Source organism: Mustela lutreola, chromosome 6 (assembly GCF_030435805.1).
Source record: "Mustela lutreola isolate mMusLut2 chromosome 6, mMusLut2.pri, whole genome shotgun sequence".
Classification (NCBI taxonomy): Eukaryota; Metazoa; Chordata; class Mammalia; order Carnivora; family Mustelidae; genus Mustela; species Mustela lutreola.
The window spans coordinates 115,514,657-115,531,911 of NC_081295.1; the positions used below are offsets into that span (position 1 = coordinate 115,514,657).

The 17,255-nt window shown below is 38.9% G+C and overlaps 1 protein-coding gene across 3 annotated transcripts in view; it reads left to right on the forward strand.

Annotated features, from left to right (window-relative positions):
- KCNQ5 (potassium voltage-gated channel subfamily Q member 5) overlaps positions 1 to 17,255 on the forward strand; it is a 548,158-nt gene that overhangs the window by 469,184 nt on the left and 61,719 nt on the right. Inside the window, exons 8-10 of one of the 3 annotated variants that reach the window (XM_059178458.1) lie at positions 7,354 to 7,448; positions 11,262 to 11,288; positions 16,044 to 16,100. In XM_059178458.1, coding sequence (XP_059034441.1) covers positions 7,354 to 7,448; positions 11,262 to 11,288; positions 16,044 to 16,100 — 179 coding nt within the window. The remainder of the gene's footprint in view (positions 1 to 7,353; positions 7,449 to 11,261; positions 11,289 to 16,043; positions 16,101 to 17,255) is intronic. The other 2 variants (XM_059178459.1, XM_059178460.1) reach the window with 2 other exon arrangements.

The following is a 17,255-nucleotide window of genomic DNA, read 5'->3' on the forward strand; positions in this document are numbered from 1 at the left end:
TGTATGACATATAGTCAATGGTACTGTGATAGCATTATATGGTGCACTTGTGGGGAACACAGTGTAATGTATAGAATTGTCAAATCACTCTGTTGCACACTTGAAACTAATGTAACAGTGTGTGTCAACTATGCTTCAATAAAAAAATAATAATTAAGTTCATGCAAGTATAAGTAATATTTGGGAAATCATTAATTTTTCTTTTACTTAAAACTCCAGCTTCTGTATTATGCTGAGCAAAAATAGTATAAAATGAAAGGCTTAAAATGTTCAAGAATACCTTTACAATATAATCATAGCTTCATTAATCAAAGAGTCTACCCATTTGAAAGGAAATTGTTCTCCCCCATCCAAATGCAATTGATTTTTTACTAGACATAGCAATACTAATATAATTATTAGATGTTTTCATTGTTCTTCCTTGTTGTAATCCTTCGCCAGAATTCAGAATTTTAAGCTTTGATTATACAGTGCAGCAAATCATTTTTAAGGATGCAGTAGATTGAAAAGCCATCCTCACTTGCTGATCCATTTATTTTCTCACCCAATAAACTTTCCTTGATTTGCTGAGCACACAAAGCTCAAGACCAAGAGTAATGTCATTTGTTTTAGGCCAAAGCCACTGTCTTTCTCAAAGGGCACTGAAGGAGATTAGACTTACCGCGGTGATCACTTCACATATATACAAATATCAAATCATCATGCTGTACGCCTGAAACCAATGTTATATGCCAATTATATTTCGATTAAAAATTAACATAAATTTTTTTAAAAAGGCAGTGAGAGGCCCAAATTGCTTTGTCATTTGGTTGGTGAGACAATTAAATTAACCAGCCTTTCTGGGTTTTAGAGAAAAGTTAAAAACCCCAGCAGCTTTCAGCACATCTAGCTATGTCAATATCTTTGCATGATTTATTTAAATTAACTTTTCATTTCGAGTGCAGTGCTCTGGGAAAAGAAAGCAGCTTGAATACCTGCCCAAATGTCACAACTTTTATTAATAATGCCCCAGACTTGCAAAGTATTTTTCAGTTTCAGTCACTTGATCTCCTGGCCAAGCGTAGGAAGATCTAGGACTCAGTCCCTGGGGTCTGAATCATAATGCATTACTCCTCTCAGATAGCAACAGTTGTGTCCTCATTTATGTGTCACTCCAGTCTTGGGGCTAGCATTGAAAGGTACTTCAAAAATGCCATGTTAGGGGGTTCGCTTTGAGAAAGATTGGACCAGCTCAGGGTGGAGCCAAGATGCTTGCTGGAAACAGAAACAGGGGAATTAAGTGAAAATTTGTGAAGTGGATGCTGACAGACAGGCTTATTTTCCTGAAGGGAAGAGATTAGAAGAGACTGCTGTGGGGATGTTATGTGGCCCCAAAGAAAAAAATATATATATATATTGAGACTTTGGCTTCCACCAGAGTTTACCCTGAAGTAAGGCCAGCAGTCCATATACTCAAACCTTATTCAGAGCTTATATAATCTTTTTTAGTGCTTTATTCATATATGAGAACAGCCTGAAAGAAAGTTTCCTAGATATGCAAAACATGACAGCTGGGGGGGAAAAAAAGGAAGGAAGAAAGAAAAGAAGAGAAAAAAAAAAAGAAAAGAAAGAAAAGAAAATGGAACAGAGCTAAAGCTGTGAAAACCTCCTGGAAATTAGAAGGAAAAGATAGAGATAGAAAATAAGATTAAAAATATATATATATAGGAAACATGGAGGACACTACCAGGAGATCAGATATCCAACTAATACCTCAAAAAGAGCACAGGGAAATTAAGGGAGGATTTTAGCAAAGAAATTTTACATGATGATTCTCCAGAACAGAGTGGTCACAATAAAAGGGTTCACCAAGTGCCTAGCACGGCAAACAAAAGAGCACTTGCAAAAAAGGAACCCTTACATGTCTTCTGGGCAGGATGTATCCAAAGCCTCAAGAATTAAGATGGCATTAGCTTTCTCATTAGTAACCCTAAAATAAAAGACAATACAGCAATACTTTCAAAATTTGGGATGCCTGGATGGCTCAGTTGGTTAAGCATCTGCCTTCAGCTCAGGTCCTGATTCAGCGACCTGGGATGGAATCTTGCGTCAGGTTCCTTGCTCAGTGGAGAGCCTGCTTCTCCCTCTGTCTGCTGCTTCCCCCGCTTATGCCCACTCTCTCTCACTCTCTTTCTTTGAAAAATAAATAAAATATATTTTTTTAATATTTTCAAATTTTTGGATAGGAAATTATTTCCAACCTAAAATTCTACACTCACCCAAACTATTCACTGAGTGTAAAAATAGCATAAAGACATTTTTAGACATGTAAGATCTCAAAACTTTACCTACCATTTACCTTTATTCAAGAAGTTCCTTGGGGTTTGGGTGTGTGTGTGTGTGTGTGTCTCACATCTTCTTTGTCCATTCATCCATTACTAGGACACTTAGATTGTTTCCACATTTAGGGTGCTGTGGATAGTGTGGCAGTGAACACGGGAGTGCAGATAGCTCTTTGATATTCTGTTTTAATTTCCTTTGGATATAAACCCAGAAGTGGAATTGCTGGATCATAATGGTAGTTCTACTTTTTATTCTTTGAAGAACTGCCGTCTTATTTTCTGCAGTGGTATATGTATACAATGGAATGTTATTTCGACCATGTGAAGCATGGAAATTCTACAACTGGTGACAACATAGACGAACTCTGAAGGCATTATGTGAAGTGAAATAGCCAGACAGGAAAAGACAGATACTGTGTGGTCTCACTTATATATGGAATCTAAATTTTTTTTAAGTCCAACTCCTAGAAACAGAGTAAAAAGTGGTTGCCAGGAGCTGGAGGGTTGGGGAAATAGAGTCAAAGGGTAAAAACTTTCAACTATAAGATGAATAAGGTCTGAGGATCTAATGTACAACATAGTGATGATAGTTGATAACACTGTATTATATCATTGAAATCTGCTAACAGAGTAGAAATTAACTGTTTTCACCAAAAAAAAAAAAAAAAAGACAATGAAGATAAAGGCGTGTGGGGTAATATATACATATATCAAATCACCATGATTTACACTTCGCTTGTCTTACAGTTTTATGTCAGTTATACCTAAATAAAGCTGAATTTTTTTAAAAAAAAGGGTAGCTACTTGGATAGAATTATTCTTCTAAAACAAGAAGCTAAACCAAGAAAGAGACATAGGATCCAAAAAAGAAGAGATCCTACCCCGGGAAGAGTCAAGGGAGTCTCCAGGATGATAGGAAGGGAAATCCCAGAACAAAAGCTCCAGCAGGCCTCAGGAGGCTGAAAGAACTCCAGGAAAAAGATCTCCAAGGAAAGGAAAAAAATGAAACTGACATATTTCATGATGTACTTGACAAGTAGAGTTTTAGAGTTCTGTTAGTTAGGAAATGTATTCACAAGAGGTACACAAGAGGTATAAAAGCAAACCGAGAAATTGAACTAGGGCAATAATTGCTCTAAGACAAAACGAAACTCTATATATAGGAAAGTAAAAGAAGTCCTGGTACACCCCATTGCTGAACGAGGAACAGTAGTTACACAGTGCAAATGCTAAAGAGCAGCTTAACTAAAAATTGTTGTTTGGCTAAGAGGACAAGAAGAGGATGTGTGAGTGAGCTGCCATCATTTTTCATGGCGAGAAGCTAATTGGTAATGCCTAAAACTGAAATACCAAGAAATACAAGTTTGAAGACAATCCTTAAAAATAAGAATCTTTAAAAATAGAAGCAATAGCTCTAAGAGCTAAAGTGGGTTTAACTCTAAGGAACAAATAGTAATGAGAAGCAAGGTGGGGAAAAGGATTGCTGGTTTTCACCCTAAATCTTTTTGTTCTCTGACTTCTTAAAGTCTATACCTTGAAAATAATCAGTTCCATGTTAATTATACTTTTGGAGGTGACCTGAAACTAAAATTTCCAGAAAGGGTCAAATGTGCCACAGCTGTAATACTCCAGACAATACAAAGTAAATACTCCCTTTACAAACTTAATTATACTGATATTTTACTTACAATTATAGACCAAAGTTTGAATTTGCTGGGCAGCCTAAAGTACCAGGGTCACCTGATAAGTGATAAATTTGGCTCTCATTTAGTTTCTTGTTGGCCTTTCCTTTGGAGTACATATGCTATGTCAATTAAATCCTTCTGGGGCATTTTTCTTCTCTTGCCAGCCACCGTGTGATTTTGGCCTTAAATATAGGAATATCAGCTACTTGATCATATGGCTGTGGCCTTGAGGTTCAGGTACTGGAAGCAATTATTTGAGAGCGCAAGCTAAGGATGGGACAAAGTTATTAAGATTGTAAGACTAATGAACTTGTGCTTTCCACTTCCATCTTTACTGTTAACTAGTATCAGCTGCACTACAGATGCCACTTGCTCCTTCTGTATCTCCATTTATAAGACATTTTTAGGAGAAGAGTAATGAAGGGAATAAGAGCTTAGCTCCTGAGATCAACTTGATAGAAAAAGAGCAAGACATCAGGTCTCATTTTTAAGAAAATCTTTGACTTTCTAAAAGAGGCCTCTTTCATCCCTAGTTCTTTGTAACATGGGCAGGTAATGTCTTGATCCCATTTTTTGTTGTATTGTTTGGATTTTTTTTTTTCACTGGTATCTAATAATGCACAGACCTGCTGGGTTCTTCTAAGTTCTGCACAGGTCTTGCTTTCAACGCATCTAGGTTCACATCTGTATGATGCCTACTGTGAAAATTGTTTAATTGAAACAGCCATGTAGGCCATCAGAGCACTGGAGTTTCCCTGGGCCTCACGACATAAGTAACTGCGATAATAAACCAATGTGTTTTCATCGATGACTCTAGGTTACTCTGGAAATTGTGTTTAAACATTATTTGCAAAAACGAACATTTCAAGATGATATGATAATTGCTTTACTCTCTTTAAGATGCCAAGATGCTTAGCATAAGTTTTCACAGATTTGCAGACTAAATCAACAATGAGCCATGTAAGCAAAGCTCCAGGCAAGGAACCCTGCTTCAGTTATTTAAGCCTTTCTTAATAATATTTTTTTTAATACCCTCAGGTCTTTTCCTACTTTTTCTATATCACTTCCTGAACATTTTACTGAAGTATAATGTGCATAGAGAATAGAACACATATCTAAAGAGAACTGAGCACTCCTGTGTAACCAGCACCCAGATAAAGAAATAGAACATGACCAGTACCTCCTATGTATCCTTTCTCAATCACTGTCTCCCAAGGGACACCACTGTGCTGCCTTCCAACAGCATAGATGAGATGGAATCACACAGCTTGTCCTCTTCTGTGTCTTGTCTCCTTCACTCAACATGATTCATATAAAGTTCATCCATCGTTGAGCATGGTTCTAGTGATGGTTGAGCGTGCTTCTAGTGATGGTTGAGCGTGCTTCTAGTGACGGTTGGGCATGGTTCTAGTGGTGGTTGGGCATGGTTCTAGTGGTGGTTGGGCATGGTTCTAGTGTACTCTTACCATAGACTGTTCCACTATTGTGTATGTACCACATTAACTATTTATTCTTCTATGGGTAGGTGTTTGAGCATTTCCAGCTTTGGTTTATTAAAAGCAGTGCAGTTTTGCACATTATAGTATGTATCTTTTGAAAAACATATATAAGCACATCTATTGAGTATGTATATAGGAATGTGGACCTGGCTCATAAGGTATGTCTACACATTCAGTTTTAATCGATAGTGCCAAACAGTTTCCCAGAGTTGTTGGGTCAACTTTTAACTCCTTTTGTTCAGGGCTTATTTATTTAATGATATTCCCAAGAAGAGGCATTTTATTAGGTCACTGTTTTTTTCATTGGAAGTTTCAAAATCATGATGATTATTCAGTAGGGATATGACCCATTTAAATGAATCTGTCACAGAAAGTAGAATGCTTTGATTTATGAATTATAACAAAAAAAATTCTCTCGGGATATTGGAGTAAACACTTGGTCATTAGAAATTTTTGCAGACTTATTACAAAGGAAAAAAAATCCGCTAACATCTATATAGAAAGTAAGTTTGGGCAATCTCTCAAATGGACAGTTCAGAGGGAAACTTCCAGCAACAGTCATTATGTAGTAAGCAAAGGACAACAGAGGGATTCTAAAACCAAGAACCAGGCAATCTGAGATAATGTCTCAAATCTACCAACCTTGTGTAAACCTCTTAATTTATCTGAGCCTTTCTTTTTCTCTTCTACAAAATAAGAGTCTGAATCCACATTCTGAATGTAAAGATTACATGAAGATACATTGTATTATGTATGTCAATGGTAATTATATAAAACAGAGAGAGATTTTTTTTTAAAAATTTATTTATTTATTTATTTGACAGGAAAAGAGAGAGAGAGAGCACAAGCATGCAGAGGGAGAGGGAGAAGCAGGCTCCCTGCTTAGTAAGGAGCCTGACATGGGGCTTGATCCCAGGACCCTGGGATCATGACCTAAGCTGAAAGCAGTAGCTTAACCAACTGAGCCACCCAGGAGCCCCAGAAGAGAGAGCTTATGTTTTACATCAAAAACTTGGAACATACGGGACACCTGGGTGGCTCAGTCAGTTAAGTGTCTGCTCAGGTGATGATCCCAAGGTTCTGGGATCTAGTTCCACATCAGGCTCCTTGCTTGGTGGGGAGCCCGCTTCTCCCTCTGCCTGATGTTCCCCCTGCTTGTTCTCTCTCTCTGACAAATAAATAAATAAAATCTTTTTTTTTAATTACAAAATTACATAACATATTCTTAGACCATAACATTAAATTTTTAACTGTCCAATTATATTCCTAGAGAATATATTTTCCCGGTCTTGGTTTAGCCCTGCTTTTTGATCAGCTGTCCCCATTTTTAGCATTAGAAGTATTACACAGTCCAACGTCAGGGAATTACACTAATTCATGTACATTAATGACCCCGGTGGTCATTAGTTTACTAGCTGGTTTACTGTTAGTTTACTGGTTGCATTGCGGGTTGTCAGTAGCGCTTTGCCACTATCTTAGCAAATCGTGACTAAAGATGTGCAGTGTGTTCCCGGAATGCAAGCTCTTGCTCAGATAGTTTACCTCAGATAATGCCGTCTCTTTTCCTAGCCAATTCACAGATTGCTTTATGTCATACTTTTTGGTACTTTTATAGTCTGGTGTGAGTTGTTCTGAAAACCAATTCCACTGATGTGGCATAATGTGTTTAACGGCCGATTGAAAATGCCAAAGTCGTCGTCTTCACCGTCTGGGCATTGATCGGGGCCAAGTATGACAAAGATCAGATTTTGAATATATATTACCTTAATAATCTGCTTTTTTGTTTTATTCTATTTTCTCCTCTCTTTTGTTTCTCTTTTTTTATGTCCCCACATATGCCACATGCAGTGCGTTTGGCGTAGTTATGCAGCCGATGAGAAGTCTGTTTCCATTGCCACCTGGAAGCCACACTTGAAGGCCTTGCACACCTGCAGCCCTACCAAGTAGGTATCAGTGTGACAGCTGGTGCTGTCATTGAGCCTCTTCATGTTCGGAAAACAAACCACACACACACACACACACACACACGAGCACACTCACTCACGCACACATGCACATGTTGATTTTTGTCTTATTCTCTGTTGCCCTTTGAGAGATTCAAACCTGTTCAGTAGGAACTCGGGCACAAAACTAAATGGACTCAGCATCATTCCTCACCATTCACAGACTGAGCTTAAAGATTAAAGAAATTCCTACTTTTATAGAGCTTGGCTCTACTATTTTATGTTTATTTTCTAATAAATCATTTCCTAAAGCCCACCGAAATTCTAAAAGTAAACCACCATGGTTCTTGGAAAACAGTAATTGTTTAAACTCCATCCATCACCTGACCCCAAGCGGGGAGCCCTCTGAAAGCAATGCATCTTTGCACAAAGCCCCTCAATGTCATTTCTCATCTGGATCCTCTCAGAGGATGGGTCCTGGAGCTTTTCACTTGCTGAGCAAGCTAGTATCCATAGCAAAAGAGTTCTAAGAAAATTACAGCATACAGTGAAGCAGTGGGGTCAGCCAGATTAAAATTTGAAATTAGCATTCAAAATTGGAAAGTAATATGGCTTCCATACACATTTCATTGGCCCAAACAAATCGCCTGTCCAGGCCTCAATTCAAAGGGGCAGGAAAGTCCTCCCATGTGCCTGGAAAGAGAAGAGAACCAGAAAAATTATGAACAGCTCTCATGGTTACCACAGTGATCTTTAACTTAAAAAAAAAAAAAAAAAAAAAAAAAATCCTTAGTCCCGGAATCCTGGACTCCAGTTCAACTAACAGAACATACTTAATCAAAATCACTGTCTCATTAAAGAAATCTTCATCAAAACAACCAAAGCATGTAAGCCAAGAGAGAGGCTTTCTGTGTGTCACCCGGCTTGATTGCAATGGTCATTTCCTCAGGTTCTTCAAAAGTTACCAAACTGCTTATTTACTTAGTACTTTAGAACACCTGCTGTTCCCCTTCATAGTCCAACAAAACCTTAATCCTACTAGTGGCTTCATGGGATTCAAGGCATCCCACTACTGGGATTCAGAGAAACGTCTTTCTTACTTGATGCGGAAAAGAAACCAGCTGGGGAACCCTTCATGACTTCTTGCCTGGAACTGAAGTCTCAGAGGAGATTTGTGCTGCTTCAGAGCACACACTGTTAGGAAGCCTTACATCTGTCATTAACTGTCAGGATCTGTTACATTGCTTCCCTGATCCTCCCCGGGCTCCATCCACAAAGTGAAGGACGAGAGGTGAGCAAGAGAACTTCTAAGCTCTGACGGGACGTGTCTCCTAAAAGTTGGGGTCAAAAATTCCTCAGCACCTGTGATAGAGATATTCATAGAACCCCAGGTCTTCAGAAGGGATGGAAATTTAAGAAGGAATGAAGCATGGATACTGTCAAATGAAGGCATGCATGAGAAGTCTCATTTCGTGCAGATCTTAAAATTGAATTTGCTTTCCTTTATGGAGTATGAGACTCCTTCAGAGTTGTGGTAATAAAAAAAAAATCTATTCCTTGGGTGTAATGATTCAGAAATGGGAATTGTACAGAAATTGCATTTCTTGTACTCATGAAGGTTTCTAGGTATATATGTAAGAGGAAGACTAGTAGAAGAAACAAAAAGAAGGTTCTCGAGTGACAAAAGAGAGTGGGCTATTATCATGTGATAATTCGGCTTTCTGCTTCCTGAGGTTTTTAGATTAAAGTCATTCTGGGGCCTGGAAAAAATTATTGAATAATAAGTCAAACCCTTCCAGTGCATAAACTATTATTTTACTTCATGATTTCTCTTATTTCCGCTGAAATTGGAGAGGGGAAGGAAGGAATTTATATATTCATGTTGTTCCACCCTGGCTGTCAGCCATCCTCCTCATTGTCTTTTCCCAGCATCCCTCCCCCCTTTAACTGCTGAGTCTCGACCCCATTTACTGAATATCGGGTACTTGTCCTGAATGGCACGGCCATCCCTGGCAAAGCTCATGGGAACCTGAATGTCCTAACATCTCTCCATGTTACTGTTCCAAATTGTGTGTTCTTATTCTTTATTATTGTTATTGGTTTTGTTAAACCACACACACAAAAAAAAATTCAGTGCAAAGAAAAAAAATCAAAATTTTGCCTTCAAATTGAATGTTTTCACAGGCTCCTTGAAGCCAAGTTCAGAACCTTTGCTTTAGAAAGCAAACCTGCTTTAATCAAGTTTGTAGACCTGTGAAGGATATTTTTACGTTTATAATTAACTGGCTTTAGTGCAGTTAATTTAGTGCAGCTTAGTGCACTCTGAGTGCAGAGTGATATAATAAGAAATGGACCGAAACTTCTTTTTATTTATACAGTGTATTTTGTATAACATTCAGAGTTTAAGAACTTCTGAAGAGATGATTCATTCATTCATTTGTGCATTCATTAAATAACTATTCAGTAAGCACCTGTTATTTTGCAAGGCATTGTTCCAGGTACTAGAAGTGTAGCAGTGAAAGGAAAAAAAAATAATAATAATAACCAACAAAAAAAACCCCAAATGGCTTTAGGGAATGTATATTCAAGGGACACTGGGAAGAGAAAATAAATAAATAAATAAATAAATATCATAGAGTTGGCTAAGGAGAACAGTAAAGTAGGGAAGGAATTTGGGGGACTTTAGGGATTATAATTTCAAATAGGTGGTCAGGAAAGAGATCATATTATCTATAGCATCACTCTCAATGATATCACTGTCATTAATCATGAACTCATGCTCTTATTCCCAGGAGTTTTAGAGATACAATGAGATACTTTGACTCCTCAACCTCATTCCGGGGAATAGGATGGAAGAGAGGTGTGACAGGTGTGCAGGGGACACAGGGTAGGGTGAGGGGACCGGCCATATCCCTCAGTCCTGCTGGGGAGACATCCTGCAGTTTCTGACTCTCTCCCTCTGGTCTGGCCGGTCTCCCATGGGTTTTCAGGGTCTTAGCAGTTGCTATTTCAGAGTTTTAATAAGAGAAGGATTTACAGAAGGAACACATTTTTCTTGATTTTCTTCTCAGAGAAAAGGCTGTGCAGAGTATGTAACACAGGTAAATGTGCTCTTTTAGGGAGTGACTGATATTTTATGAAGCTGTGGGGAATTATCAAGCTCCAAGGATGCCATGTGATAGTGTCAGAAGTCAGAATGTAGATATGCTCTAATCCAGACCCTTCAATTTATTCATAAGAAAATCAAGATCTACCAGAAAGTGAGGTGCTTGCCTGAGGACACACAGCTCATTTGTAAAGAGTAGGGACCCTACGCCGTGTTGCACAGACCTGAATTTGCTAAAATGGGCTGTTAAAAATACCATCCAACACTAGTCCTGGACAGTTGTGATCAATTTCCCAGGCACCTAATTTACTCCAAGAGAATTCATACTGTATACAATATGAGAACAAAATCTTCCTCAAGAAGTGATTGAAGCTACAGTGTACCCAGCACCCTTCTAAGAGTCTTTGTTCACGCCAGTCAGATCAGAACCACTTTCTTAACCATGGATAACTTGAGCTAACATGCGGTCTACAGTTTGGGGTTATGTGTGGGCACTGTTGGTCTTGCTAAGTAAAAATGCCAGCTCAGGTACCACAAAGAATATATGTTTGAAAGTTGGGTACACTTTGTATAAGGAATACTGCTTCTGTGGATCTTGCTCGAAAAGAATTACTTAAGGTACTTTATTCCCCATCCTCCGTTATCGAGTGCTGTAAATGTATTCACTGGTTTATCATCATTTCTCTTCTGCCTACACGCACCTGAAGGAAAGAACAAGGGGAAGCATCAAGCAGGTTTGTGATTTCTCTTCTGCTCCATGTTTGTTTATAAATCTGATGCCTAACCGATGTTTTAAATGTATCTCATGTGAGTAAAATTGATCAACAAATACAAGATGATTAAAAGTGACCTTTCACAAGATTGCCTGCAAAGGTTACTGTTTCACTGAACCGCCCCCCCTTGGAAGCATCAGTGTCTCCCTAACTCACTGCTTCTTATAATTGGCAGGGTATGGAAAATTCTTGGGGAAAGAATTCTTGGTTATTCCTTGCTACCCTTTTTCTCAGACAGAAGTCTTACCAAAGTATTCAAATTCTGGGAAGCACTGTAAGATATATTCCCCTTCATCAGGGTCCTTTTAGAATAAGAAAATGGGTTTTTTGGGCAAAAGGAACACTGTGTACAAGAGGTAAGAACAATCTCTCTGTGACATCTCCAGCTCATTAAGCACTGGTGTACCTGAGTAACATGATTCAGAGGAAGAGCCTCCCCCCGCCACCACTGCCCTATCCTTTAGGAAGAAGACAATCCTCCCAGAAATTTCACCAAATAATTTACGGCCATTCTTTCATGCCTTTCAGGGAAATGCCTTATCAGATTAAAGAGCAGAAAGTTAGACTGAGGAAGAATTGGAGATGAAAGAGAACATTTTATTCTGTGTTAGTGAGTGCCAGAAAGAGTCTGGATTTGGGAGCAAAGCCCCAAAGGACAGAACCAGGTAGATCTTGGCACTGATGGTGTGAGGAGTAGCAGAGACAGAACCAGCAGGAGAATCCCAGGTGCCTGGAAGGGAAGAAGAAAAAAAATTTCCTATCATTGCTACTTGTTTCTGTAATGAGGACACAGAGGCATTCCACCACAGCAGAGTTGGCCCCTGGGTGGGGGCCAGTGGGAGTCCAGGGAAGGTCCCTTAGTTTTGTACTGTCATACTAGACACTAATTATAATCTATTCATACCATACTGAAACCAGTTTCAAAAGGTCACTTGGAATCATGAGGTTCTGGGTCCTCCATTTCTGCACTATATGAACACTTAAAAAGATTCACAAGCCAGAATCTAATTGCATCCATGATGAGAGACAGATGTGGCAGGGTGCACAACACTCCTTCAAAGTAGGTAAGCCTACACAGGGATGACATTAAAACCCCTTCTCTTACTTGGTAGACAAAGAGTTAGAGCCAAGGTCACTAGATATTCCTGGGTGCTATTTCCAGAAAGTTTTAGTAGCCTAAAGATTTGATCTTCTCTACTTTAGAGATGTTTCTGCCCAAAGAGAGGTTCTGGTCATTAGACTGAGAACATTCTTTGAATAGACTCCGGAAGAGGCAATCTCTACAATTTTGGCCATTTGGTCCTCTTGTCTAGATGTCCTGCAAACCCCGCCATCCTTCTGTTTTACTTGAAAAGAGTTACACAAATAAATCATAGCCATTATAAGCCATTTAGTCTATTTGGTGATATTTGAAAAGCTTGCCTTTTTTTAGGAGCTATCCCTTTACAGATCGTGTCAAAGGGTAATTCGTCTCCAAATCCTAAAGGCAGAGACTATCTTTGGCACAAACTCCATAGCTACCTGAGAGTAAGGTCGCCTATCTTGGTTTCATCCTCCAAAACAGAGCTGTTGGCACCTAAAGGGGAAGTCTGTGAATCACGTAGAGGTTCTTTGCAGAAGTGTGACCTGGTATGACAGTCCTGAGAGAGGGGTCCCCTTGAGCTGACACGATATTGCACTTTTTCCAAATGTTACCAAGGCAGGAAGCAAAGACAAAATTAAAGTGTAACTATGGAGCTTCTGTTCCTCACTCCAAAAATGAACATCCCAATCAGCTGTCACGATTCAAAAAGACCACCGACCAAATTGTTTACATTTCATGATGTTCATTTATAGCTAAAACATCAAAATTTTATTCTACATGCTTGTGACTAAGGGTGTCAAAAATGACTCACATGTAGTTTTGAACATAGAAACCCCAAGATATGTTACACAGACATTTCTTGTTTCTCTAGGGTCATTGGACACTTAGCAGAAACCCCCATGAAATGTCCTATATTACCATTTATCTGGCATGCATGCCTTACTTGATGTGTCCTACTTCATACACATAGGTCTTCTGTCCCCCAGTGATGCATCACATCTCCCTTTGCAAAGCTAGGACTGGGAATGTGCTCAATAAACAGTTCTTGGATAGAGTAATAAAATGTCCCTGACCTCAAGTAGCTCCACATAGAAAGAGAAAACACCAACAAAAACGGGAAAGAGGAAATAATAAAAAGACAATGAGGTAATAAGAACACTTCAATAATCTGAAGGAAACAAGCCAAAGCTCCCATTTTAACATGACTTAAGCTTCCACCTTGCTGGGTTCCATAGGCAGTGGAGTTTATGATACTGCATAAGGAATGCAGAAAGACTATAGTATTAACAGTAGCAACAGTACCATCTTAAGAAAAACAAATTTGCCCTTACTCAAGCAAAATATGCACAAAGGAAAATGCATTTATAATGAGGATTGTTTCTTGGAAGAGAGCAGATTTGGGTCCAGGCTATTGTTGATTAATCCTGGACCCGATTTCAAATGGATTGATTACTGCCACCCAAGCGCAAAGCCCTTGACTATGTTTGGGGCCACTGGGTTACTGATGGCGATTCAGATAAGCAGAAGAGATAAACTTCTGCCAACTCTATCTTCCGGTTATCTCAGAACCTGAAGTCTCCTAAAATCTTTCATCATCGCTTTTTATTGTGTTAAGAACTGGGAGTAATTCAGGCGTAGTTGGGTTTAGTACAGTAGCCAGTAACTCTTTCCTGGTCCCTGGCATTGTTTCCTCTGAATAACCAGGCCATACTCGGAGAGGCTTTTCTCACTGCAAAATGTAGTGAGGCATCACACACATTCATATACCCCCATAGCTAACTAAGTTCCCATCTTTGGAATATTCTGGTTAGAGAGAGTTTTGTCTTTCTACCCTGAGGTTAGGGTATGTTTAAACAAATTTGGGCTAGGGAAAGACATCCAGTTCGGTGATGCTTTTGCATTATTTGCAACAGGTCCAACATTTTTCTTTAAAAATACAAATCATCAGTCTCAAGAGGAGCTCAACTGAAGAACAGTTGAAATATTGTCTCTTTGAGACATTAAAATGATGTCTTTGGTACGGGGTCAGGTACAAATTATTATTAGTCTCAAGTGAGCCTGCTCTGTTCTTCCTCTGCTTAGACCATAAACGCAGCTTCTTTAGCATCATTTAATGATTCATTTGTTTTCCTCTATCTTCCCATTGAAACAGTTCTAATCCCATATGTGGTGAGTAGGTTTATTGATTTTAGTATAATAATTATCCCATTGAGTAACTTCTCCAACTCATTTTTTTAAACTGGATAGGTTTTCTCTGTTTTGGTACAAATTGTGACTTTCAGAAAATAGAATATTCACCTATAAACCCATCTAACCAAATTAAGCCAGTATTCTCGCCTTGAGATTTTTAGGCCCTCCTCCCTTTCTCCTTGACTTAGCCATCTTGCACGCACCGCACAAAAAGCTCTTACTTCTTCCTACCTATGTTAGGTTTTTATTGCTACAGGAATAGATCATGCCAACGGAAGTTTAGGTATTATCTATAAATCCCACTACCTCTGCCTACCCTGGCTCCTTAATCAACAATTGTTGGCTACGTGCATGCTTCATAGTTAAGCTACCCTGATCACCGTCTATAGGCTTTAAATAGAACCCTGTCAGACTTCTTATTAGACTATAAATTTGCTTGAACAGGTTCTTGTGAGAGTGTTATAAAGATGCATGTCTTAAAAGTTAAAGCATAAATGATATATTTTTTAATTACATTATCATCTTCTGCTGTGATCCACTGAGTGCTTTGTCCAAATTGCTCCTACATGGTTGGCTTTATTAGGTTCTGAGATGTGCGGTTCTTAAGAGAGAACTCTAGAATGCGGAGAGAAAAGACTGCGTTCTTGTATTTCTTGGGCGTTTGTTTTCCACTATTTACATTTTCTTTCTTCTGTGTGCAAAGAATGATCTGCATGTGTTGTTAAACCAAGTAAGACTAGACTTTTTTTTTTTTTTTCCCAGCATAATCAACTTGTGTCCTTATGGGCAAAATGTTAGATTGTTTCAAAAACAATCTTTTGAAAATGGTTTCTCCTTCTGTTCGCATTTATTGATAGAGGGAAAGGATTTAGTCTTTTAAAAACACATCAAAAGACGTACAATAAAAACTCTTTTTTTAACAAGCTAGTGATTTAGAATCTTCTGACTTTTTAAAGCATGTATTCTGACAATTAGTTATTGATATTAACTATAACTACAGGTGTTTATGCAAATCAGGAACTTTTTTAATATTTCAAAGCAATTAGTGATATCAACTTCATTGGTTCCTATAAATATTTATTTTTCAAAGTTCCGAAATTGTTTATCCCTTGTTTATACTGCATTGGATTGCAAAGGTTGCTATATTTTAAAATATTTATGTTCTTATTTTCACATAGCTCTGATGCTAACACACAGGCTACCATCGTTTGTAATGCCTGCTTCACGTCCAGTCCTTTCAACCTCACCATTAAGAGCACTGATTATACTCCAAGCAGCACAATTAAGCTCCGTAGTTAGTACTTACTGCTTAAATAGTCTGTGTACTTAGATCTGAAAAACAATAAAGCCAAATGGCTTTGTTGTTCTAAAAAGAAATCCCTGAGCACTTTCGTGGTGGTGAAATGCTTAGTAATGTGCTGCTCTATCTCCCTCACTCCTAGTAAGTTCTGTAGTAATAAGCAGAAGCTCTTCAGAATGTACACCTCACGGAAGCAGAGGTACCCAGCATCCCGGCTATTGACATGAAATTTGAGAATGCCAACTAACCTCAGGTGCATGACCAGGTTCTACCGCCATCCTACCTGAGCCCCGCTCAGAGACTCACTCTTCCTAAGGACTTCTTGAATGAGGTTTTCAAGCCGCTTGTTATTTTCCTTGTTGCCTGTTGCCTGCTTTGATACTCTAGCCCAGGGCCAAATAGGCAGGGTCCCGCACAGCCCTGGCTGTCGGCCCCTTGGCGCCTCCTTGTGGTGGGACAGCTGCTGAACTGCTGCACGCACTGGATGGTTACGGCTCAGTCGCCATATTGTGCCTGAGGCGAGAATTTGTAGAATGCTTATCCTGTGAAGGGCTAACACCCTAATTAAGTATTAACAAGGACTACAGCGTTCTAAGTCCGAGAGGATTACTGTGGGGTTACGGTAATGCCACCCAGTTCCCTGGCAGGGAACATCCAGTAGTAGCCTGCATGCTGGGCCATTTGAGGAACGTGTCCATCTGGTTCCTAGAGGGGAAGAATCCCCCTGCACAGTCCCCCGTCCTTGTGCATACTCAAAGATGCCACGACCAATGACTACAATGTCCTTTGGGTTACTTGGGGTTACCTTCTCCAGAAAGAGACCTTCTTATTTGTCTCCTAGGACTAATCTTTGACAATCTTCCTAAAAACACTGTTCCATGAATCTTTTTCAAAAATCATGTTTATAAGGGGCGCCTGGCTGGCAGAGCATGTGAGTCTCAATCTCAGGGTCATGGGTTCAAGCCCCAAGTTGGGCATGGAGCCTACTTAAAAAAAAAAAGAAGAAGAAGAAGAAGTGTTTAGATATGACAAAAAGTAAGAAAGTAATAAAAACTTGAATGAACCAGTAAAGAGTCCATCTTTTTAATCAGTGTACATTTTCAATAACAGCCATCTAATCAGTTTAATAGTCATCTAATCAAGATGTTCTGTTGATTTCCAAATGGGGAAAAGAAGCAGAAAAACTAATAGAAGTGAGCTTTTTTTGTAAGAACAGGTCTTCGTTTTGGAGAACAAAATTTTGCCTGGTTAAAAAATTCTGGGTTAAGATTTTATTCTTAACTTTGATACAATTATGTCAAAAGAGAGGGTGAAAACATTAATTTTTTTTCTAATTTCATATGTAATATGTTGG